The sequence below is a fragment of the Sminthopsis crassicaudata genome, chromosome 3, assembly GCF_048593235.1.
Source record: "Sminthopsis crassicaudata isolate SCR6 chromosome 3, ASM4859323v1, whole genome shotgun sequence".
Lineage (NCBI taxonomy): Eukaryota > Metazoa > Chordata > Mammalia > Dasyuromorphia > Dasyuridae > Sminthopsis > Sminthopsis crassicaudata.
The window spans coordinates 29679020-29705564 of record NC_133619.1 but is presented as its reverse complement, the minus strand read 5'-3'; the positions used below and the strand labels follow the sequence as shown (position 1 = coordinate 29705564).

The window sequence follows — 26545 nt, the reverse complement described above, 5'->3', positions numbered from 1 at the left end:
TTTTATTGTTGTTTGCTTGCTTTTTTCTCTTTTTTTTTTCCTTTTTGATCTGATTTTTCTTGTGCAGCATGATAAATGGGTAACGATATATAAAAGAATCGCACATATTTAACATAGACTGGATTACTTGCTATCTAGGGGAGGGGAAGGGGTGGGATGAAAGGAGAGAGAAAAAATTTGGAAAGACTTGGACCACATTCCATTCCGAAGTCTCTTCCAGGTCTGGAATTATGATCTCCAACTTCAGTAAGCCTAATGACTTATTTCTCTATTAGCAGAATAATGGGGGGAAAGATGAATTAAATTAACTAAACAATTAAACAAACAGAAGTTACTTTAGGTGGGTATGGTAAACTAAGTGTGCCATAACTGCTAAGTACTGGACTTGGTATCAGGAAGACATGGGATTAATGAACTTGATTCTATTAAAATTATTTCACTTCTCTAGCCCTCATTTTCCTCACTTATAAAATGTGGCATTAAGTTGACAACCCAGCTCTAGATCTATGATCTGATAAATTACACCAGTCAGTCAATTGATATTTATTTAAATGCCTACTGTGTGCCAGGCACTGTGCTGAGTATAGAGAATACAAAGCAAGGTAAATGATAGACTCCAGGGGACCTATTATTCCTGGAGGACTTTGTCACAAAGTGTCTACCCTGACGGAAAAGCAATAGACTCATCCATAAGATGTCATCTTTGTAAGAGGAAATGGCTTTCTCATGAAATCATCAAGAACTGCATAAGCCAACAGAATAACCTACTCTCAGAAGTACGACTTCCCGCCCAAAATTATTAGCTGGCTGGTATGGATCTTTACCCTTTCCCATAATAATACACTTTCAATAAATTTAAAAAAAAAAAAGATTACTAGAGAAACTTCTTTCATTTCTTCAGTCAGATATTAACTAGAATGGGAAGAAGTGAGTAATGTGATATAGACTGATCTTTGCAAGCCAGACTCAGGCCCAGGCTTCTTCAATCACATTTTTCCCAAAAATATGAAAACCAAAGAAAGTAGCACTTTGTTTAAACTCCAGCCCTTGCTTTACAAAACTATTCAAAAAACCACAAAGACACAAGTCTGCATTGGGATATTCCCCCATATATGATATACATATAATGCAGAAACTGATGATGAGCAAATGAAATCAGCATCCATTTTGTCCAAATAATTTATTTTCCTTCTATTTCAACCAGTTAGTAAGATGTATTTAGTTATTAACCTCCTTTTAAGTGCCAAAAATTGGTGTCAGATGCTGTCAATAGATAGAACAAAAGAAGTAAGTAACCCTTACTTGCCAAGAGTTCATATGCTCATGATGGGGAAAGACAAGTACATGTAAAAACACATAGAGCAGCTTAAGTATAAAGTAAATAAATACAAATATACATATAAAGTTATTCATCAGAGAGTAGTTGGGGAGGAAGCAGCTGAGAGAATTGGGAAAGGTTTTACAGGGAAGGTGCTGATTGAGAGATGCCATAGATCGGGATTCTGTGGGAATACTTCAGAAGGAAGAGCATTCCTTGCAAAGGAGATGGCCAGGGCAAAAAGCAAGTGAAGAGACTTGGAGCAGGAGCAAAGAGAACATAAGACATTGATAGGAGGGAAAAATGCGATAATGAACTGATAATTTAGGTGAGGAGACTTCAGTCTCCTTAAGGGCAGCAGAAACAACCTCAAGGCCAATCCATTGGGAACCACAGAAAGCTCTTGCCTTTGCTCACATTCTTTTCTGTGAATGATTTTTATGACCTCATTGGGTCAGAATTTCCTCAGCAAAGGTGTCATCTAAAGAGCCGGGAAATTCATTTTTAAGTGCAAATTCCCACAAAAGTAATCAATTCAAACACCCCCTTGTTTTCAAGGACTTATCTGGACACAATTAAATGGGGACAATATGCCAAATAACTGGATTGCCAAAGTGAAACATTTTCTGATTCACAAAACTTTTTCCTCCTTAGAAAATTGTAGCTTAAGACTTTTTGGTGAAAAATGTGGGTAGAAAGATAGAATGTCAAAGCAGTGACAAATAAAAACAGTATCATAGTTTTAGTATAATGCATGAAGTGCACAAGAGAGGTCTTAGATATGATAAGGCAAGTCAGCAAGCACTTATGAATTGTCTGTGGCGCACAAGGTACTGTGCTAAGGGATACAAAGAAAGACAAAAAGATAGCCCTGGCACTGCCCTCTACAATAACAGAGAGTGCAGGGGGATGGGAGGATTTAGGGTGAAAGATGAGTTCTTCTGGACATAGTGAGTTTAAGATGCCTACTGGACTTCAGTTCATGATGTCTGAAAGATAATTACTAGAAGACAGGCAGAAGTATTAGAACAAGACTGGGAGATTTGAAAATCCTCAGCATTGAAATCATCAAGAGAAGCTGAACAGAAGAGAAAAGGGCTCAGGACAAAACCTGGAGGGACACCAATAGTTCGAGAGCATGATCTGGAGGAGGCTCCACCAAGAACATAAAACTTCTTGGCAAGAAAAAGAGGGCCTACCACTGGAAATTTCAGCAGAAATTAAGGAAGACTCCTTAGTTAGACCCTGGAATAGGGGGAGGAATTCAAAGATCCGTCACTCTTAAGAGCTGAAATGGACCTCAATGATCATCGAGGCAAGCATGTAACTAGAAAGAATTGCCTCAGCCACATACCCTACAAGAGATCAACTAACAGGTCTCCTTCTGAAAACTGTCAGAGCACAGAGAGGTGATGGGAATACCTAATTTCTTGGGAATTCAACTTGGGGACAGCTCCAATTATTAGGGAGACTGCTAACACGGGGCTGAAATTTATCTCCTTTTAACTTCTACCATAACTATTAGTTGTTCCTTCTGGAATTACTACCTGTTCCAGGGATTGATATCTGCTGTCATATCAGCACCCCCTAAATCTTTTCTTCTCCAAGCTAAAGATCCTTGGCGATTCCAGCTGATCCTAATAAGGCAAGAATTCAAGGCCTTTCTCTATCCCAACTCTTCTCCTCTGAATGTCTTCTTATTGACCATTTCCTTCCTAAAATTTGCTGAATAGAAGTGAACCATAGCAGGTGGGACTCTCACCTCCTTCTTGGACATGAGGCCTCCGTGGACACATTACCCTTCCTGGTTGCTTAAATCATGTTGAATTGATTTTTCCATGAAGAACAAATATAGAGGGGCAAGAAGACATGGAGTCCAGTAGAAGGAATATTGACTCTGTCAAGTTTCTCCTTGGATGCCATCTGTGTGACCCTGAAGGCTTCAATTTTGTTGTCTATACTAAATAACCCCTAAGTGTCCTTCAATCTGAGATCTTTGAACATGGGATGACTGAAACCTTGAACTCATCATGCTGGCAGACATTCACATGTACATATTCCAACAGATGGCTGTGTATGTAACTATAGACTTGGGAGAGAAACTGAGGCCAGAAATGAAATAACATAGGTTATGAAAAATAAGAACATTCTTATAGCTAAAAGAAAATGTGGACCAAAGGACCATGCCCAACACCTTGTCATCAATCAAGCTTCTGGCTTGCTTTTCCTTGTCTCCATTCCTTTTCTTTCATGTGGTGGCCAAATAGGCAAAGTGGATTATTATTACTTCCACTGCCAAATAAGACCCCCAAATCATAGCTCAACATTTTAAAGGTTTGGGAATTTGTTTATATTATCTGTAATTTTTTTCAAACTTCCACCTAATTTTGGCTACATCAAAATGATCTACATTATTAATGTCTTATTCAACAAAGATAAATGTTCCTTTCATTTCCTGAATAATTCCAAGGAGAATAAATGGACAGTACAACATTGGCTGGTATTCTGATCTTGTCAGGAAGTGGGTTTTTTCAGAATAGTTTAAGTAATTTCATCCTTTTAGGCAAAATACTCTGTAGAGTGCCAGGAGGGCTGCCCAGTGTCCCCACCTCTACCCATGCACACACCACAGAATAGCCTAACAGCTTCCTCCTGGGTTAACAAAGGGGTTTGCCTTTCCTACAAGTAGAGAAATGACCTTCAACAAGTAATTCTGCCTCTCTGTCCTTTCACACTCCTCAGTAGGGACATGAAAAATCTTGGTTCCTAACTTAGGGTCCTTGGTCTTTTTTTTTTTTTTTTTTTAAGTATTTTGACAGTATAAATCAATATATAATGAGTTTTCTTTGGAATTTTCTTTATTTTTTGCATTAAAATCACCATTGTGAGATGGGCTCTGTAGACTTTCCTAAGCTGCTAAGAAATCCATAACAAAAATAAACTCAAGATCCCTGAACAGGACAATTCTCAAAGAACCCTTCCATCTTGAGCAAGCCAAGATTTTACAAAAAAGAACAATCAGATCCTATTCAGATCTCCTTTATAAGATATTTGAAGAGTTTATCACACATTTCTTCTAAAGAAAATTTATCACAAATCCTCTTAAATGTAATAACATCTGAAATTTTCAAAAATAAATACACAATACACATGTGCATAAACACTGTAGAAATGTACATATATACAAGTGTATAAATGTACATGTTCATATGGACATGTGCATGCACATATATTTAATGATTAAGAAACAAAAAATATTTCCACTAAGATCTCCTTTTCCTTTTATGTTTGTTATTCAGAGACTGCAAAATTTAGACATCTACCTCCCCCCTCGCTCCCCCAACTCTATTTTGAAGGAAGTGATTTGAGGTTAATGAAGAAGCTAATTTCTAAGCTGTATTAATTATGCCAATACTGTGTGGTTCAAGTTCAATGATTCTGAGTTAACCTCACTTTGGTAACAAAGCTCAAAACAAAACAAAATACCCAAGTCACGCAGGTTTGAGCAGCATCCTTTGGGACAGGCCCCAACTTGGTCTCAGGCCACAGATCTCAAGGGAAATGTTTCATTCAGTCGGGGCTCCCGTTTTGTACACATAATAAAACTTAAACCAGTCAAAGCTTCTCTACTTTTGAGATTTTCTGACTGGATGGTTTTACAGCTTATTTCAGCCCCATCACATTACCGTATTCTATCCAGGACCCAGAATGGAAATAACAACATGTAGTAGAGTAAGAGTATTTCTGAAATAGTTCCGAGAGATTGACCAACTTGACCAAGATCACACAAGAAATCCAGCAGCAATACTGGAACTGAAACCCAAGACTTCTGCATCTGAGATTCCTATTCTGAGGATCTGTGAGTTCAGTTTTTTTTTTTTTTACTTTAAATATTTTTGAAAAATGAATTTTAACATAACTAGCCTCCTCTGTATTTTGTCATATGCATTTAAAAAACATGATTCTAAGAAGGGTTCACAATCTTCACCAGAGACTTCAACACTCCCAAGAGCAGACAGAACCACATGAAACCTAACTGAGACATGTTTAACCAAATAAATACACATTCAATACAAGGTAGGTAATGTTAATTTGTGGTTTTCTAAATTAATCTGCCTCCCCCAGGGATCTGAGGCATTTGAATTTGACAAAGCTGGGGTACACAATGAAGCCTCCACCCTGCAGGTGCTTCCCCCAGCTGCTAAATCACCTTGTTTAGATCACCTTGAGCAACTGTTCCTAATTAAAACTCTTGGGAGAGAAGCCAGAATTAACAAAAAGGGCCTGGACACCATACTTAGAGGAACTTTCCCATCCTATATCCAAAGTCCAGAATTCTGATGAGTTACAATCTGTTGCTCTACTCTGGGCCCCTACTCCCTTCCATTACCACCATATGGCCAATGCTATAGTTTCCAAATGAATGAACCAATGATCAGAGAAATAAAACAAAAAACAAAAACCAGAGAGCTGGACTACATAGAGGACTTTAAGGCAGATAAAGACATCTGACAAACATAATCATGTCTAAACTTCACAACTGCCATGGGAGGTCAGAGATGCAAGAATGATTGTCCCTATTCTACAGCTGGGGAAACTGAGGCTCAGAGAGGCCAAATACTTTGCTCACAGCCACACAGGAGCAAATGAGAGATTATATACAAAGTACTTTTTGCAAATATTAAAGTGCTATACACTCTTACTACTATGTGTTGCTACTGTTGTTCTTAGAGTTAACAAGAGTTCTTAGAAGTAGGATTTAAACCTAGGTTTTCCTGATCTGGAAGCAAAATGTTATTTTCACTCACTACTGCCTCTCTAAACTCTGCAAAGAGTTCCTACCTTAGAGCAGCAAGCAAGTGCTTTTTACGTGCATGTGATAAACCCAATACAATTTCAAGATGTAGGATAATCAATTCATTACATCCTGGATTTAGAACTGGGAAGGCCCTTTGAAATCATCTAGTACAATCTCCTGTATTTTACAGATAAGGAAACTGAGGAAACCTAGAGAGATAAAATGATGTTCCTTGCCAACTGTCACACAGAGTCCAAATCTAGGAATCCAATGCTCTTGACATCAGGAAGTCCTAATATAACCACACAGCTAAGTGTTTAAGTACAGAAAGTGCTTGAGAATAGGTACACAGATTAAGAATCCCACGCCAACACACACAGAGTGCTATCCTAAAGTGTTCCTTGAAGCAGACTTGTGGTAACCCCTTTTATTTTCTTCTTCAGAGCTGATAAGATCTTGCAATGGACAGCTGCGTAGCTGGGCCTCCTAACAGTCCAACCGAGAAGCACCGAGGGCCCTCCTTTGTCCGTACAAACGACCAGACTCACCCACAGCAACAACCTATTCCAATTCTCCTCCTCTTTCTGCACCAAGGCCAGTCTCAGAACTGACATTGTTTTTTAGCAGACAGCAAATAAGAAAATGGTGACCCAAGATTTTCCAAGCAGCACATCCATCCCCTCCTTCTCTCCCACCCGCAGCATCCATGAACACACAGCTGATTCTATGCACATCTCTCTAAGTCCAGGGCCTGTGTATATACCATGACATCAGAAAGGGAAAATGAGCCAAGTTTAGATCTCCATCTGGGACAAATAACGTCCAGGCACACTATGACTTCTTTTGTTTATATACATGAGGGAAACATGTCTTGGTGGTAAGTTAACTCACTCTTAAGATTTATTTCCCAAGGCCTCCAAAACAATATTCTGCCCCCTGAAGCAACTCTGTGCATCGAGTTCTCTTTACAAAGGTATGCATAAGTGATTTTTAACAGAGCACATGATTTTGAAACATATAATTAACAACTAAGCGGAGGTAGAAACGTAAGGAGCTCTTGATCAGTTGACAACAAAGAAAATTGGGAAATCACTTTCACATACGGGGTGGGGTGCCATGGTCCACTGTGCAAATACTGTACTGTGAGTAATTATCTAAAGGTCTCCTATTCTTCATCCTAGAAATGAAAGCCAGAGGGCCTTGGCACAGTTAGCAACAGCCCAGGAGGGCAGGTAGTTCTATTGATACACTAATGGTTTTGTGATCTCACTGATAGTGGGGATTCCTTCCAATACTGGATCTCATAAACAGGCTTCCATGATGTATCTTTCACCCTCCATTTTCTGACTCTGGGCATTTACACTGGCTTTTCTCCTTCCTCAAAATGTTCTCCCTCTCTTCACGGTCTCCCAGCTTCCTTTGAATCTCAACAGAAATCTCATCTGCTGCAGGTGTCCTTCCTGGAACCCACTCTGTGATCACCACCAGTTTATCATGTAGGCATCTTGTATACAAGTGGTATTTGGCAGGCTATTTCCTCCATTGGAACGTGAGCTCCTTCAGGGAAAGCACTGCTTTGTCTCTTTCTCTTCTGCATTTGCCAAGGCTTAGCACATAGTGGGCACTTAATAAATGCTTACTAAGCCTATCTGCTTTGGCTTGATTATAATCAATTCCATGCATTCTCTTTCTGTGCGAATTAGTCCATATTCTCTTGTGTTCTCCATAGGAGAGTCTCTGAACACAATGGTGGTCTTCTCATTCTATTCTCTTGTATCCTCCTTCACAGGAGAGTCTCTAAACACAATGGTGGTCTTCTTCTCATTCCCTTGGCAATAGGCAGACACCAAAGCAATACCTTGTTGACATTATAGAATCACCAGCCCACCTCCTTTTCTTCTCCCTACCTCCTGGTGGCTCTCTGGCTGAATGTTCACTTTAATTCTTTGGCACCGGTAGTATTCTATGACTTGCCTGATTTCAGGGAGAATTATCCAAAGGGAAAAGCTTGGAACTTATTAAAAGCACTGTATGTTTTTCCAAAAGCAACCTATTCATTCTCTTTAAAGAGGAAAGAACAGGTTTTAAAAAAAAGTTGACAAATGTAAAGATGTGAGGGTTTCATGATTTCAAGGATTCTATGGGCTTTTTCTCACCAAAACAGATGACAGTCCCTCTCTACCTCAGAAAGGAGTGATTATAAGATGTTGTGACCAAATAAAAATTTTTTAAAATCCACAAGCCTTTAGCCATCCTGAAGTCGAGTCTGTACAAATAGATTTGGTCTTAAAATAACACACAGGCCACACATTTTCAATACTTATAAAAATCTAATATAAAAAACAGATTATCTTTTTCTATTACCTATAGGAATACATGCATGTGTGACTGTATAGGCAAGTAAACTCCTTAAGAAAAGGGACTTTCTCACTTGTGTCTGTATTTCCAGTGCTTATAATGAGCTTATTAAATAATTTTTCAATGACATTCATTAAACACCTACTATGTGCCCAACACTTTGCAAATATCCCATTTCATCTATAACTACCCTATGAAGTAGATGCTATTATCTCCATTTTACAGTTGGGGAAACTGATGCAGAGAGGTTAAGTGAACTGTCCAGGGTCACAGACTATTTGAGGCTAGATTTGAAGTCAGGTTTTCCTGACTCTGTGGCCAGCACTCTATTCACTGCACCAAATAGCTGATTTTCTATTTAAGGATATTATTAATTTATAATATTAATTCATTCATGTATTTATGTGTTTACATATATATATGTATGTGCACATATGTAGATGCACATTGCTAACATGAAACAGTCATCAATTAAAATGCAAAAAAAAAATTAATTTTTCAAAATCCTGTAGACTATTAAATAATCTACAATATTTCTACTCTCAAATATAAGCTCTACTACTCCTGTGTTTTGGGTGGGAAATGTCCAGATTCCCTGTTTTCCCAGTCTTTCTCCCATCATTCCCTCTTATGGACTCTGGACCACTTTTTGTTCCTGTACAGAAAGTTCCATCCCATCTCCATACCCCTACTCAGGTGGTTCCCTATCTTTAGGATAACTTGCTACTTCACCACCATTTCTTGAAAGGCCCAGCTCCCTTCAAGGATTGGCTCAGATGACATCTACTAGTCAAGGTCTTTGTCAACCCTGCTAGTTCTTAATGCTCTCCTGGCACCAACACCAAAACATCTTGCATCTATCTTGCTTTTTTAAAATTTTATTTATCTGTATATTTATCTTTCAATAAAATGAAAGTAGTTTGATTTTTTTTGTCTTATATCACCAGTGTTTCTGTAGGCACTTGTTGAATTGAACTGAATGTTAAGTTGCAAAACATTCAAATATAGCCTCACAACAGATTATTACAACTGAAAATGCAACAATATCTCAGTGTTTACTGTCTGTGTGATCTTGAACAAGTAACTAAAATTCCCTAGGCTTAGTTCTCCCATTTGCAAACTGATAAGCAGATCAGTGGAGCAGAACGAGATGTTGTCAAGGAGATGACCACAGAAATCTGTTGAAGGCCCAGCCAGCTAAAAAGGAAAAGATTCATCACCAGACATTGCACAGAGCAATGAGAAATTTGGGGATCCACAGAACAAAAAGCACACAAAATGGTCCTCAGTAACATTTACCAGCTATTTTTATTTCTGTTACTCTCTTAGAGGGAGCTAGATAACAGAGTGATAGTCTGAGAGTCAGGGAAAAGTGAATTTAAATGTGGCCTTAGACATATCTATTTGTGTGACCTTGGACAAATCACTTAATTCTGTTTGCCTCAGTTTCCTCAGATGCCAAATGAGCAGAGGAAGGAAATGGCAAACCACTCCAGTATTTCTGTCAAGAAAACACCATATAAGGTCACAAAGACATGACTGAATAACAATATGATGGCATAAAAGGGAATAGGATACATAAAAAAAATTAGATTAGCTACAGTTAACTCTTGATAGCTGACCTTCAATGACTGAGCTGATAAATATCTAGAAAAATTCAAATTCATAATGACGTCCATTTTATAAATTAAAAAAAAAAAAAGAGCATGAGGCTACATGGAATTATGAAAAACTTTCTCCTTAGAGAAGCAAATAAAAGACTTTGCATTCAAATCCCATCTCAGAAGCTTATTCAGTGTGTGACCACAAGTAAATCAATTAATTTCTGAGTTTCAACTTCTTCATCTGTTCAATGAGGTGTTTGTAGCAGAGAGCAACCATTCCAATGTTCATTCCAATTCTAGATCTGTGATAATATGGCATGGGAGAATTCATGGGCCCTGTGGCAACAAGAACATGCTTTCCTAGGACACTCAAGAGATGGCGCCATGCAGGTCTCTCGCCAAATAAAAGCACACGGACCACCAGGAAGATGACTAGAGCTAATATGTCAGCACCACTATAGAACATGAAATAGGAGAAAAATTCCATGGCAAACTAGCCATGAAAATCTATGACTTCAATGTGTTAGTGGGTACAGGGAGATGGTAACAACTTGCGGAAAATGTGGTTCAGGATTGAAGGAGATTCAATGTGAGCAAACCCATCAGAAGTTCCAAGTGGATGCATCACAGCACCTCTATCCCAAGGCTGGAATGCACTACAAGTGGTAGGCACCAAATACCATAATGAAAAATGAAATGCTGGCTACCAAGAAGCAGCCATTTATTTCACAATCACTGGTGTTTATGCGGGCACATAGGCACGTAGAGTCAGACTTGTGTCTGGCGAAAGCCAAAATGAAAACCCAATGAAGAGGAGAATCAAGATCAGAAGGCAACAGTTACAACAGTGGAAACAACCTGTTGAAACAAGCTGAGATGGAAAACAGTTGCCACAACAAGGAGGCCAAAGAGTCCAGAAACCACAGCTGTCAGCCAACTCTCACTTGCCACTAAAGATACATGGTAGCCAAAGCAACACTGGTTTGGGGTATGAGTTCATCTGCAAACTATTATGGAGAATCACACAAGACCATGAACACTTTTATGTGAAGAATGGTGTAAATAAGAGGACACTGGGCTTAGGACAGGAAGACCCGAGTTCAAATGTACCTCAGATACTTAACTAAGTGACCTTAAATTTTGTGTGTCAGTTTCCTCATCATTAAAATGGGTTATTTTGGTAACTAAGGTCCCCTCCAGCTTTAAACCTTTGATCCATGAAGGACACTATGGTATAGCAGACAGAGCACTTGACTTGTAGTCAAGAAACCCGGGTTTAAATTGTACCACTTGCATTTATTAAATATGTGACCTTAAAATAAGTGATTTCACTTCTCTTCACTACAGGAAAGGTATACAATACTTGAGCTGCTCACCCAATACTGGTTTTGAGTAAAACTTAAGAGGAGATCATGATACTCTATTGTCAATGTGAGCTATTATGTGCAATATCCTTGAAAATCATTGAGTAAAAAAATCAGTCTGAAGAAATTTCAATTATATCATCCACAAATCAGGATGAGCCTGCTCAGACAAATGATATTCTTTCTAGTTCCCTCCTCCCAAAACAACACAAGCTGTTTTTCTAGGAATTCTTAGGGTTTGGCATATAAAAAGCAAGCGGGAAAAGCTTACTTACTCCATTGAATTGCAATAAACTGAATTGCCACATTCAATTTAGATGCTATCAAAATAAACCTCAGAAAAACCAAATAGGAAGGCATGGATTATTAAGCCAATCAAAATTAAAGTAAAAAATTCATTTGTGTCCACACTGATGTTTTCCAGAATTTTCCATCTCTATTATCCTATTTGAAGTAGGCAGGACAGAGCTTCAGTGTTTATCCACTGGACTTTGCCAAACTATCTCCCAGGAGTTAATTAGAGTTCTTGAGAATGTGAGTTAACAATTGAAAATCTCCCTATAAGCCCGGTATACTGTGAAGTACAATTTTGATATTAGGAAAAAGTCCAGTCAACAGTTCACTGTCACCATAGGTTACCAGCAAATTATTTGCAAAACAGGAGCATTTGGCAAAACAATTTGCTGAATTTGGCTTTTCATTTACCCTAATAACTGATCTGCTGGAAGAGTGAGTGATTAAAGGGAACACTGCATGATAAATGAGGCAGTCAAAGAATTTTAGCTTATTTCTACACCTCATTACCACTTTTTACAAATTTATTTTATTTTTAATTTATGGAAAATAAGCATGTCCATAACATAGTATAATAATAAAAAAAAAAGATTATTGCACATGAAACTACTAATCTAATATGTACAGCTTGCTATTCCTTTTAAATATATAATAAAGTTATCATGTCAATTTTTTCCCCCTCATTACCTCTTAACAGAAGATCAAGCCTCAGATGAAGAAGCCAATCAATCAACATTTATTTATCAAATGACTACTGTGCCCTACCCCCTTTTTAAGTTACAGAAAATATTCACAAACTAATTGGGGGAGGGGAGAACAAAGGCAGGTGGGATTGGTGGGGCAGAAGGGAATTAAAAAAAAAAAAAAGACTAGTGAGTTTTGAAGAAAATCAGAGATTCTAAATAAAGAGAAGTGGGAAGAGATTATATTCTGGTCCCGGGAGACAGACTCACTTTCACCATGAAGCTAGTGACGTCACTGCCAAAAATGATCTCTTTTCTATTGTATGTTATTGCCCCAATGGAATGAAGGCTTCTTTTTTTTTTTTTTTTTAATTAATTAATTTAATTTTAATTTTATAATTATAAATTTTTTTTGACAGTATATATGCATGAGTAATTTTTTGTATAACATTATCCCTTATATTCATTTTTCCAAATTATCCCCTCCTTCCCTCTCTTCCCTCCCCTTGATGACAGGCAATCCCATACATTTTACATATGTTACAATATAACCCAGATACAATATATGTGTGTAAATACCATTTTCTTGTTGCACATTAAGTATTAGATTCCGAAGGTGTAAGTAACCTGGGTAGACAGACAGTAGTGCTAACAATTTACATTCACTTCCCAGTGTTCCTTCTCTGGGTGTAGCTGTTTCTGTCCATCATTGATCAACTGGAAGTGAGTTGGCTCTTCTTTATGTTGAAGATTTCCACTTCCATCAGAATACATCCTCATACAGTATTGTTGTTGAAGTATACAGCGATCTTCTGGTTCTGTTCATTTCACTCAGCATCAGTTGATGTAAGTCTCTCCACACCTCTCTGTATTCCTCCTGCTGGTCATTTCTTACAGAGCAATAATATTCCATAACCTTCATATACCATAATTTACCCAACCATTCTCCAATTGATGGACATGGAATGGAAGCTTCTTGAGGGCCAACACAGCTTCATTTTTGTCTATCCATAGTACCTCCCATAAAGCCTGAGATACAGTAGGGACTTAATAAATGGTTGCTGACCAATTAAGTGACTGCACTTGAATGTTAACTTCAACATTTAAAACATCATGACTTTTCTATCACTAAATCTCCATCAGGATTTTTCCTTTGTCTTTTCATTCCTACTTTTCTTCTTATATGACCATAGTTTATACATATTCTGTTTGTCTCATTCTTTTCACTTTACCTTTCTTTGAAAGTTTCTTTATATGCCTAATGCTTGTAGTATCACATAGCCATTTCTTAAATTAGTGAGCCAAAATGTATTTTAAAATTTTTTCTATTGCTGGATATTCATATTAATTTCAGTCTTTTGAAAATTACATATGATGCTAAAGTTTCAAAAAAGTAGCTTTCCTAAGTTATTGATGATATTTTCTGGGTAGGTTCCCAATAACAGGATTACTTAGGCAAAGGTATAATTATTATTATTTTGTAACTTGCTGCTCTTTGCCAGATGGCTCAATTAAAAGATGATAATTACAGTCCTCGTGAATGGTGTAAGTGATTCTCCATAACCCCATCAACAATGAGTTGCATTCCTTTTAATAATTTTTTGCCAAATTGATGGGTATGTGATGATTTTCACTTTTTATTTGCATTTTTGATTACTAATAAAATTGAGTCTTTTTCTGTCAAATAATTACTAACAACCTGTATTTTCATTTTGGAAAACTGTCTATATATTTTTCAGTCCTGTTTTTTTTTTTTTATCCAAACCTTTACCTTTTTTTGGGGGGGAGGGAAAGAACAATACTAATTTCTATAAGCCACAAGTCAATTTAGCTAAAGAGGCTCCAATTATTTAGGATATCAGAAAAATCTCATCTGTGCCATTGATGTGTCATGTATATTTTTTCCCAATAATAAACACAAAAATGCATTGTGAATTCAATAGGTAAATGGGCACTCCATATTTTAATCAAAAAGTCTAAGCTCCCTATCATGGAGCCATGATCATTTACACACCCAAAGTGCCCATCTTAACTGGAGTCTTAGACTAAAAACATGATATTTTCCTTTCCCCTAACATTTTCTTCTTCTGTCAATTGAATTCCTATGATTTGAAAGATAGTATTTGAATATGGCATTTGATTAAGGCTACCTTTGGCTGATTACATTCTCAAGTATCTCTTGACTCAGGCAGTTGAGTAATCATAATTACAAACTAATGTGGAGGCCATATGTAATGGTGTGTTTAAAAAAAAATACTTGTCTTTTCCTTTATGAGTTAAAGAGATATTTAGATAAATTGTGCAAAGAGCATGCTAGTCTAGGTTGACTGGCAAAAGAAGATAAAGGCAAACTTGTCTTAGTAAAGACCCTCATCCATACAAAAAAAAAAAAAAACAAAAAAAACACCAATCCAAATTAAGACTTCAGTTACTTAAGAATTCTGATCATCTCCATCCACTATTAGCTAATCAGAGCTGCTACAAAAAAGGGGCTAGGCAATGTTATCCATTCAACCGCTAAATGAATTTTGAAGAAGGTGACAATGAACAAAGTCCAAAAGCAGTGACCCAATGGAGGACACTTCTAAATCAGGACAAAAGACCAAAGAAATAATGAACATACCACCCATAAGGATCTGATCAAAGGTGTTAAATAGCAACAAAACTCTGGTCAAATGATGATAATAGCTGACAGTTTGCTCAGTGTTTTTGTTGTTGTTGTTGTTTTTTGTTTTTTGTTTTTTAAATATGCACTTTTAAGGCTGTATCTTCCAAATTAGCAAGATAGTATTGAGATTGATAAAATAACAAAATTCATTTAGAAAAGTTAGATGGAGCTTTCAAGTCTGCAAAGTAATATATAGTTCTATGTGTGTACATGTGTACCTGTGCACACTTAGCACTTTCATCTCTGAGAACAACCGACTGGTAAAGTTGGACCTATAGGACACAGTATTATAGATTTTGAACTGGAAGGATTTCCTTGCCCTGGATCACACAGCACAAACCATCCTGACACTGAACCCAACATGGCGCTACAACAAACCAGTTTTTACCAATGAGGAGATTACACATCACATTTGATAGATAACTAGCCCATGGTCACACAGCTACCAAGAGGCAAGATTTGAATCCAGTTGCAATCCTCTATCCACTCCCTCAAGTTATGTCTCCATTTAATCATCCAGATAAGTTCCCAAGAAGTTTTCATTCTACTGGAGGAAGGCAAGGAGATATAATATGAAGGCTTTCAGCCTCCATCTCTCCCTTTCATTTTAAAATCTAATCTCTTTCAGCTTAAACTTGTAGTCTCAATACTTAGCATAATGCCTGGCATACAGTAAGCATTTAATAAATGCTTGTTGATTATGTATACAGATAACTATCGAAAAAATTAAATAGATATATATAGTAAAGATAAAGTAATTTAGGGAGGAGAAGACAGTGATAAAGGAAGGGAGCTATCAAGGAAAGATCACTGAATCATACCAAATTCCGTTAATCAGGGGGGGGGGGGGAAGGAAGATTAGATCAACTCTTACAATTAAAAGGGAAATGGTCAGAAAAAGGCAATTCAGCAAGGGAGGGTGGGATAACAGCTATTCTTGGCACCCTTGATAACAGTTTCCTCAGAGTTCCACTACACCTACAGATACTCCAACCAGATAGAAAGGAACAGTTTACACAGACATGATGGTGATGAGAGAACCAGACTGGAAAATCTGGGCAATGGCCCTCAATCTCACTTAGTTAAACATTTCCAAGGGTATGGAAAGATCTCATCTCAGGCTCCATCTTCCTTTGGGTCATTTCCATGATGACCTGGCTCTCTGTCTGCCTCTCTGGCTTTTCCAGCTGCCCATGAAATCAGTCTGCTTCCATCAGCCAACCCTAACCCTTGCCATGCTATTTAGGGACTGGCTAGTCACCAGGTCACCAAGTCCTGGACATGGGAGGAACCTTCACAAGGATCCAGTCCAAACTACCCCTGGGGGAAGAGGAAGGAGATTCTGATCCCTCATTCTATAGATAAGGGGAGATCTGAAAAGGAAAGAATTTGTATAAGGTGACACAGACAATTAGAGTGCCCATCAAGATGGGGAACAAAGATTCCACGACTCAATCTCATGGAGCTGCTTGTACTGAGGAAAGTGCTTCATCACTTTTACTTTTATAACACAAACCCTCTCTCCTTCAAGCCAGGCTGATCTTTTCATGGATTTCAAGGAACATCCGGTGTTTCCCTCCCCTTTCCAATGCTCTCTCCATACCATCTACACCTTCCTTTCACACCTCTACCTATTCTGATTCTACCCATTATTCAAGGCTCAGGGTAGAAAATTATCAACTATTACATCCACAGAGAGTTGCTAATTAACTACTTTTAGTCCTGTGAGAATATCACTAACAATAGTAGCCAGGGTAAAATGATCAATCAACCAACAATCAGCAAGCAACCATTACGTGTCCCATGTTGTACTAAACCTTAGATATAGAAAGAAAGGTAAAAATAGACCCTTATCTCATTCTAATGGGAGAAATAATGTACAGATTACTCTGTGTGTGGATATGTATGTGGTGTGTGCAAAAATAACAGTGTTGAGTGATTGTGTATTGTAGCAAGAGTAGTAGAAGTAGCATCAACACAAAAGTAATCTCAAAAGAGAACATACTGGGGTGTGTGTGTGTGTGTGTGTGTGTGTGTGTGCGCGCGCGCACGCGTGCGCACAAGTGCACGTACGCAAAATAAATATAAAATATACACAGGATGGTTGGGTTTCAGGTTTTTGTGCTTTTTTTCTCACGTTTGTTTTAGTTGAGGGTAGACCAATGCTAAAAATTGGAGGGCCACGGAAACCTTGATGTAGAATGTGGTACCTGAGCTGGTCCTTGAATACAGGTAAAACTTTCAAGATGATGGGGAATATTCCAATTATGGTGAATAATCTATTTACAAAGGAGGAAGGCAGGACACCATATAGTGAGGGCTGTAGACATCTTTAATTTAATCCATTCTGGTGTAGCTAATACTTTTGTTCCCCAAATCAACTGCTAATTGTTGTGTTTTAAATATTCCATGATGTGCTAAGGAGTCCCATGATAACATGGAAGAGCTACTGCAAAATAAATTAGCCTTTTAAAAAAATAAATTAGTATTATAAGATGATCAAGTTTTCCACAAATTATGTTTCTTATAATCTTTGGGTATCTAAATAAACTCAACCCCACCACCTCTTAAAAAAGGACCAAATGAGCTTTTGAAATATATGAACACAGATAACAATTTCCCCAGTTATTGAATGGCATTGGCTATAATAATATGCATACCGAGACATACAGAAATTCAGGGGGAAGCTTAGCCCTGGCTTTATTTTTTCAAAATAACCTAAGAACTAAGGGAGTTCAGAGCACTTTAGGAATCCAAGTGTATTGAGCTGTAAAGGGCTGGGATGGCTGGGAGAAAGAAGGGATTATTATCGAGCAGAGAAACCCAAGTACTTTCTTTCTTCAGAAAACAAAAGCATAAAAATAAAACTATGGCAAGTGAGTTTTTCTCCACAGCAGACAAAGCTGTTTTTCTATTATGACTAAAAGCAAAAGCTCTTTATTATACATAGGATGATATTTTTTAAAGGAAGCATCTATTTCCCTACCTCCTATCTCTATAAAAATGACAGAGCCCAAACTTACTATGACTCTACATAATGAAAATTAAACACTGTCCTTTGACTTCGAAGAACGCCAACAGACCTAAGCATGCTGCCAAGAACTCTTTCTAATCAGATCCAGATTCCTTCAAGACAGCAAGAAGAGGGGCTAGACAAGGGAAGTCTGAAGATTCGAGAACATCCCAAAGACCTTAGCTCTTCATTTACCTCAAATTGAGTTGACTTCTCCAGTCCCTTGCACAGCTGAAAGGGATTAAAGACTTGGCAAACACTCTTCTAGGTAGATTATTTGTGGTGGGGGGTGGCCCAACAGCTGCCTGATCCCCCAGGCATTCTCCCCAATTGGCAGTTCCCAAGGCCTGCAATCTCCATCAGAAAAATCATGGATATGGGTTAAGACATCATGGCTCCAAAGGCCCTTTAAAAAACTTTTCAAAGGGACTAATACTGGCAGGAACAGCCCACAGAGCCAGTGATGAGAGTCCTGGCCTTGGAGGCAGACTGGACTTGACTCTAAGGGTAAATGGCCAGGGGGGCCTGGGTAAATGGATTCAGCTCCATAGGCTTGTGCTTTCTCATCTATAGCCCTGATGGGCTTTAAAGTTAAGTTAGTGGGCATAAGTTTACCTAATTAGAGAGCTGGCAGCTTGAAATGCAGAGGAGGGAGCCTTGCAGGAGTGGGGAAAGATTGGTCATATTCTGACACTGGAAAGAAATAAGAAAGAAAATAAGTCTTCCTATGAAAGGCAGTCAAGCTCTTTAGAGGAGGGGAGGCTGGATCATGAGGGCTGGCACAAAACACTTGGCCTTCAAAGGCCATAGGCCTAAAACTTAGAGTCAACCTTTTTGCCCATTTCCTCATCTGTAGAATGGGAGTAATAATAGCACCTACCTTCCAGAGTTGTTATGAAGATCAAATGAGATATTTGTAAATAACCTGGCACATAATAAATGTCCTTAAAATGTCAACTACTATTAGCTATTATTAAGAAATAGAGATAACTTTCAATGCAATCTACAGTAACTCTGCTTGTCTTCACAGTTGAGAATCTGCAGCCATTTTCCCTGACACCAACTTTAAGGAAGCAGTAAGATGAGGATCTGAAGCCAGGCCTCTTGAACCCAAATTTGAGGAAAGTTCAGCACACCTACCACTGAGGCACTGAAGCAGTAATATGGTAAGGCAAACAAAATTTCAGGGCATTGAACAATTCTAATTCTGCCTATGGTCTTGATTATTGTCCTATTTTTCATATTGACAAATGGAGGAAAATTGCTGGGAGAAAAAAAAAAAAAAAACGTTAAGAGTTCCAAATTCTCCTCTCTGTAAAAAAGGAGACTACCCAACCTACTTAAGGGAAAAAAAAACACAAAAAACTTTAAAGGTGGAATTTGGGGTTCAGTAAATGGATTTGACTAGTTTGGCTAGTATACGATTTCCAAAACAATTAGAATTATTTGTCAGAATGGTATAGTATCCTATTCTTTGAAAAGTATTTCAGGACATCAGTGTAGCTTCAAGGAACAGAATATATGAGGAATACAAAGAAATTCAGGAGACTTGAATCAGCACTGGATCACAGATTTAGAGGTGGTCATTTAGTGCAATCTCATTGAACAGACAAGAAAACTAAGACTGAGAAGATTAAAAATTTTGCTCAGATAAAAAAATAAAAACTACCAGTGTATCTCCATTCTATGCAAACATGGAATTGACAACACTGTCATTTATAAAATAAACCAGGTGACAATGTTAACCAAAGACAGAAAAAGGCTTTATAAGAAGCTATACCACTGGACCATGGCTTTACTGAATTTTATTTCATCCAATTAAAAATTAACATTTATATGCATGCAGCTTGTCTGAATCTGTCAACTCTATAAACTTTGGCTGAAGGAAGAATGATGCCATTCACAATGGCTCACATGGAAATAGAGAAATGTACTATGTGACCGGTCAAAAGTCTCCCCAGACCTCACACCCATCCCACTGGCAAAGTCGGACATAAAAGGAAAATGATGAATGTGGGTGGAGGTAGGAATTGGTACAGCTACGGAAAATAATTTGGAACTAGGCCCAAAAGTTACTGGTCGCTGCCATCACTATACAGTTATTTTTTCTGGCTAATAGAAGAGGAATTCAAAACTCAGGCTCCACAAATAGATGCAATGGATATATTTGATTTTGAATGATACTTTAATCAAGAAAAGTCCCCTGGCACTATAACAGTAAGAAAGGGATATGAGAAAAAATTTAGTAGTTTTATAGCCATAATTTATTGTACCCATTTTTAAGATGCCTACTAAGCACAACATTAGCCTAGGCACTGAGGAGGAAAAATTCAAAAACAGACATAGTGTCTGATCTTTCCAGAATGTTTATTCTTCAGGGAAGGGGTAGGTATCATACCAATAAGTGGACAGGATATGGTATATACAGATATGTATTTAGAAACATCTGTCCTTTCCAAAGGAAATGATGTTTCTTTTATCAGAAAGATACAGAAAAATCTCAAAAATATTTTTATATTTTCTTTTCCTTCTTCCTTTCTTTTCTTTTCTTTCTTTTTTTTTTTGAACACTGAAGCTGTGAATAGTTGCAAAAATATTCAGGAATAAATTGTATATTTATATACTATTACTAAGCAACATCTCATTTTTTAGAATGTTGAAGAATCTAGGGCCTTGCAGTTAGGGCTTGTTTTATTACTTATACTTGGATTCCCAGCACTCAGCCCAGACAACTCTAACATTGTTTGTGTCAGCCAATCAGGCCTGTTCACTTACTGCTCAGCCCTCCATATCTGGGCAACATGCACAGCATTTGCCCTCCCTTTTTCACTGGGCACGTTCCCTTGTGCCATTACTGAAGCTTCCTCCCTTCTGTCTAGAGGTTTTCATGGCTTTTTCTCTTCAGCACAGAACTAATATTGGTAGAAAAATGTGATTGTTTTCCCCGAGGCACTGGGTGAAATTAGCAACAAAACCAGAAAAATTACAACATTGGTCTCCCCATGCCATCTCCCATCTCCCAGCTCTGAGGTGGACTCTGCTTGGGTGACTCTCCATTCATTTTGCTATAAATCATTTTCTCACCATTTAGAACCTGTGATTCTGATTTGGTAAAGATCATTTCTCAAGTTTAGGCTTTATTTTTTCCCCATTTATTACATAAAACAAATAGCCTTTTCTGTTTGGACACATGGGTGATCAATCACACAAAACCCTGGAATATAGATTTTTTTAGGCTTTCCCTTTGAACACAGAATGAGAACAGAATGTAAGCTTTTAATTCTGCTTTAATATATTTTGTTTTTATATCATCAAAATTTTTTTCTATACTCTCTCCCATTTTTCAGGGAGCTTTCCCATATATCAAAAGAAATTTTAAAAGAAAAAAAAAATCTGCAAAATCAACATAATTAAAAGGATCTGACAATACAGACAATATTCCATAGACAAAGTAGGCTTTTAAAAAAATTTTTTTTTCGATTAGTGAGCATTAGTTTTTTTCTCCCACAAAAATAAAAAGAAAGAAAAACTCTTTGTAAGAAATATGCAGACAAAACACATTCCAATAATGGCCCTGTCCAAAAATATGTGTTTCATTGTACATGTTAATCTCTCATCCCTCTCTCAGAAAGTGGGTAAAATTCTTTATCATTGGTCTTTTGGAGTCATGAAGGATTACTATCTTCTGAGTTTTCTAAGACTTCCAAACTCATTTATTTTTACATTGTTATCATATTTAAAAAATGAATTTTTCTCTTAGTTCATTTTGTATCAGTTCATTCCATTCTTCTGAGATTTCTCTGAATCTATGCCCATTATCATTTCTTATGATATAATAGTATCTCATCATGTTCATATACCATAAGTTATTCAACCATTCCTCAATGCAAAAACAGCTAATATAAATATTTTTGTATATAAAAGACCTTCTTTCTTTGATCTCTTTTGAGCACCAGCTTAGCAATGAAATTAATGCATCAAAGAACATGTGCTACTCAGTAACTTTTTGGCTATGAGTCCAACTTACTTTCCACAATGGCTGTACCAATTCCCACATCCACCACATTCATCATTCCCAACTTTACCAGGGGGATGGGTGTGAGCCATTGCAAATGGCATCCTCCTTGCTACAATCAAACTTCATAGAATTGACAGATATAAACAAGCTGGATGATCTAGAGTTCATTAAAGAAGCTTGTTATATAAAGTGATCCTGAGGTATAGTTTTTGGTAGAGATTTCTTTTGCCTTTTATCAACTATCATATCATTTATTTTCCTGAAGTCGTTTCCTTAGAAAGAAGATTCACAACTAGACTTTATTATTTTTTTTTAATATAAGAAATTTTTTAGCTCTCTGGGGCTCAGTTTTCTCATCTGTAAAATGAGATTGCACTCAATGACTTCCAAGGCACTGTCTAAAAATCTACAGAAAAGGAATAGGTCAATGGAAGAGATCAGCAGTATAAGTTGACAATAAAGCAGCTGATAAGAGGTTAGAGATATACCATGTGGTCCTGAAACAAAGAATATCTAACTGGCCTCAGTCAGAATTAATACCTGATTCATTAGTGCCATGCTTTAGCCCCATGTGTTAACCATTAACAATGAATTTAATATATAAATATAGATTTTATTCAGTACACATCTGCATATTTTCAAAAAAGATTTATCTTTAAAAGTCATCTCAGAAATCAACTCAGACATCTCTCAATCCTTCAGGAAAACCAAACAGGTACATTTCAACCTGCATAAAACAGACTAAGCCTTGTTATATTAACATAAAAGACCATTTGTTGATTCTGTTCTAAAAACTCTTACATGAAAAATAACCGAAGTTAAGCACAAATGTCCATTCCCTAAAGATACATATTAGTACTGCCTGGTTATTTTCATGATCTCATAGTACAAATTCTAGCCATCCTCTCTCTCACAGCACTAACCTGCTGAGCTCCATCTCCATTTACTAGATGAGGCATCATGGCTACTTCCCCACTCAGCAATGGCGGCAGTTCCAGAGGGATTTGGTCGGTCATCATCATGGTGACGTACATTCATGGAGAGTTTTACTCAACTGGCTTCCTGCAAGAGAAAAAAAAAAAAAAAGACACCATAAATAAGACAAAGGAGAGGTTAAGAGGAAGAAATCATCCCTCAAAACTACAATGTATGTCCGCAGTTCTCAGGACTGAAATGAAAGTGATCGCTTCATTCAGGGATTCCCTTCCTCGGATGGAAGGATACAGAGTAGAAGGGCAAGGCCTGCATTCTTAGCCAAGTCTCTCAGATCCTAACTTGTTAAACAACCAAAAGTCACATACACTGAGTGCATTTCACCTACAAAATAATCACATCAGGCCTATTTGTCATGATTCCTATGCTGCTAAAATAAGAAAGCAGCCATTTGACAAGTTAAAAGAACTACAGCATGAGAATTATTATTATTTCCAAGCAAAAAAGGCCTTTCTTTAGACCCGGTGTAGTGGAAACAAATGTGCCTTATTCTTATTGATGAAAGAGTCTTCTTGCTGAACAGGAAATATGGAGACCCCAAATTCCCTTCCAGGCTTTGGAAACCAGGATAGAAAGCTGGAAGAATCAATTACAGGCCTTGAGATGAGGGGAAGGGAAGAAGCAGGAGATGGAGAGGGAAAAGATGGAGGGAAACAGGAAAAGAGCTGGGGGAGAAAAGGAGAGCAGAGAAAAGCAGATAAAGGGAGGAGGAAGGAGGAAAAGGAGGGAGAAGGAGAACAGAGCAGGGGAGTGGGGGTGGCATTGGAGGTAGGTGGGGAGCATTCATTGGCTATTCATTACAGTTTCATTTTTAGAAGTTATTTTAAATACCACTGAATAAAGTCCTGTCCCAACTAGGGTAAGCACGTTTTCTAATAACGAAGTCTAATAATCCAGCATTAACAGGACCGACCTGCTGTTTTATGAGACAATTACTCCATTCCTAAGTAAACCAACATACAAAACTCAAAGCCAAGTCACTTCTTTGCCCAGCAAAGCAGTTGAATAGAGTATTCCTAACTCTGATGTTTTGCTGTCACAAATGTAAGACATATCAGAAAGAAAGCTATGACTATTGCTCCTCTGACTTGTGTGTTTGGGGTTCCCACCTCACCTCCCTTTAGAATGAGAAGCTAAGTCTGCAGGGAGAAGCAGTTTCAGGTTTGGTGCCTGGATCCTTAAGGCTGAACACAAAAGCAGACATAGTCACAAAATCATGGATCATTATTTTTGTACCCCAAAAGCCCCTGCCCCTTCATTTAAGAGATAAAGAGTAAATGTTTGCTCAGTTGAACTACATTTTGATAATTTTCACATCATATTTTGTTCTTCCTAAAACAGGATGAGGATTACCTTCCTTCCACAAACTTAGAGATCACAGGATAATAGAATGAGTGACAAAAACCATCTAGTGCACCACCCCCTTATTTTACAGATAAGGCCAATGAGCCCCATGGAATTAAAAATTATGTAGGGCTAAACAGGCAGTAAATCAGCAGAACCAGAATATAAATCCAGATCCCCTACACCAAACTAATGTTCTTTCTACTATGCCATCCTACCTACTAGATAATGAGTTTGTGTATATATACGTGTGTGTGTGTTTATACATAAAGGTGTTCATTTTTAATTGTTCTTTCTCCAAAAATACCCAACACTCAGAACGGATATCTAGAACCATAATGCATTTCAAGCACCTACACTTTCAAACATAAAGAATCTTTTTATTGGCATCCATGTATAAACCTTAGAGTACCATATATGTTTATCCTTGCTGCTGACAAAAGCAGCAACAGCACAGTGGCTAGCATGTAGTAGGTTTTTAAGAAATGTTCAACTGATCACATCATAACAGTCACCATAAACCAGTGGAAAAATCCCCTTTCCCCAATATACACAATATCACAGTTTTGCTAGATTAGAAAAGGAGGGAAGTGTAGATCTGGACATTCTAAGTACAGCATGAAGTCTGAATACAGAAGAAATGGCAAAGGCAAAAAGAGATGGGGGGATTGAGACTAGGCTCGGAAAACAGGGGAAATCCTGGAGTTGGCACAGTGCTGATAGTTCTACAAATCTCCAACAGTTACACTCTTAATCCAACATCTAGATGGCCAAAGATCTGTCCAATACCTTGATATACCAGTCAATGAGAGGTTCCAACCCAATTTACAAAGCACTCTTACCTCCCTTCAGAAACAGGAATCCACCTTGGTAATTAACTAGAAGTGAGCATCATAGAAAGAACATTAGATTTGGAGGGCATGCCTTTGGACTAGTCATGGTCTGCCCAACTATCAGAAAGAAAGAACTGCATTTGAGGTCCCTTCCAGTAATCCTGAGGATCTGAACAAGGTGATCCCCAATCTAAAGTTCTGATTTCCCCAGGAAATGTGATTTCTGAAACCCTATCTGGTATGCATTTTTTTTTCAATTACTTCTCTGTGTTTTCTCTAAGTAGAATGTAAGCTCTTTGAAGACAGGGTCTTCTTTGTCTGTGGCTTTGTATTTCCACTGCCTCCAGACCCTTACACACAGCAGCCATAAAGAATTAAATAAACTACTGTGATCCAACAGAAGAATGTCTTTTACAGATAAATTTCTTTGCATCCATCTTTGTTTCATGAAGCAGAAGGCAATTAAAACTTGTATTTTCTCTAGGGACTATATAGATTATCCAAACACTTGTACATGTATACTGGTTACCATAGACAACTTAAGAAAATAGTCTACCTTACACTCCCCTTCAAAAGTTTAATTATAGGAATTGACTTGTATATATACATTTTATTTGGACTAACCCAATGTAAATACTCTGGTTTTGGTGCCTAGTACAATGTCTGGAAGATAGCAGGAATTAATAAATGCTTACCAAATGAATGAATGAATAATTTTATCTCCTTTTCCCTTGGCCAACAACTACCTGAAATCCCAAGCACTGCTTTCTAAAGAGTTCATAAGATGTAGACCAGACTCTGTCTCTATGGAAAAGCAGAGAAACAGATGCAAACAAATGAGGCTGTGTCCTCTATCCATAGGGTCTGAATGGGGTTTCTGTGTCCCTAACAGATGCAGCTGATGCTTCGGCCTGTCCAAAAAGCAAGCGAACGTACGGGGAATGTGGGGTGGCCGTGACCAGGCAAGGAAGTGACCCTGTAATTACACAGAGAAATGCTGGACAAGCTCTGTAGTGTCAAAGTAGAGAAAAGCAAGGCTGAACCACGTGGGGGACTACCCAGGGAAAAAGGAAGGCAGGAAGGAAGGAGGATACTGAGGAATCTGTTTCAACAAAGAACTATACATTCATTTTAATCAAAAGGCCAAAGGAATCTTCTTGGGGGATCCACAGACTTCACCAGACTGGGCTAACAGGGGCATCCATGACTCCTTCACCAAAATGATGAAGAAGCTCTGGTCTAAGGGTTCTTTGTGAC

At 37.8% G+C, this 26545-nt stretch overlaps 1 protein-coding gene across 1 annotated transcript in view; it reads right to left on the bottom strand.

Annotated features, from left to right (window-relative positions):
• FNDC3B (fibronectin type III domain containing 3B) overlaps positions 1–26545 on the bottom strand; it is a 370100-nt gene that overhangs the window by 263745 nt on the left and 79810 nt on the right. The window contains 1 exon segment of the mRNA XM_074298196.1: positions 23042–23180. Within this exon segment, the coding sequence (XP_074154297.1) occupies positions 23042–23152 (111 nt within the window). The 5' untranslated portion in view covers positions 23153–23180.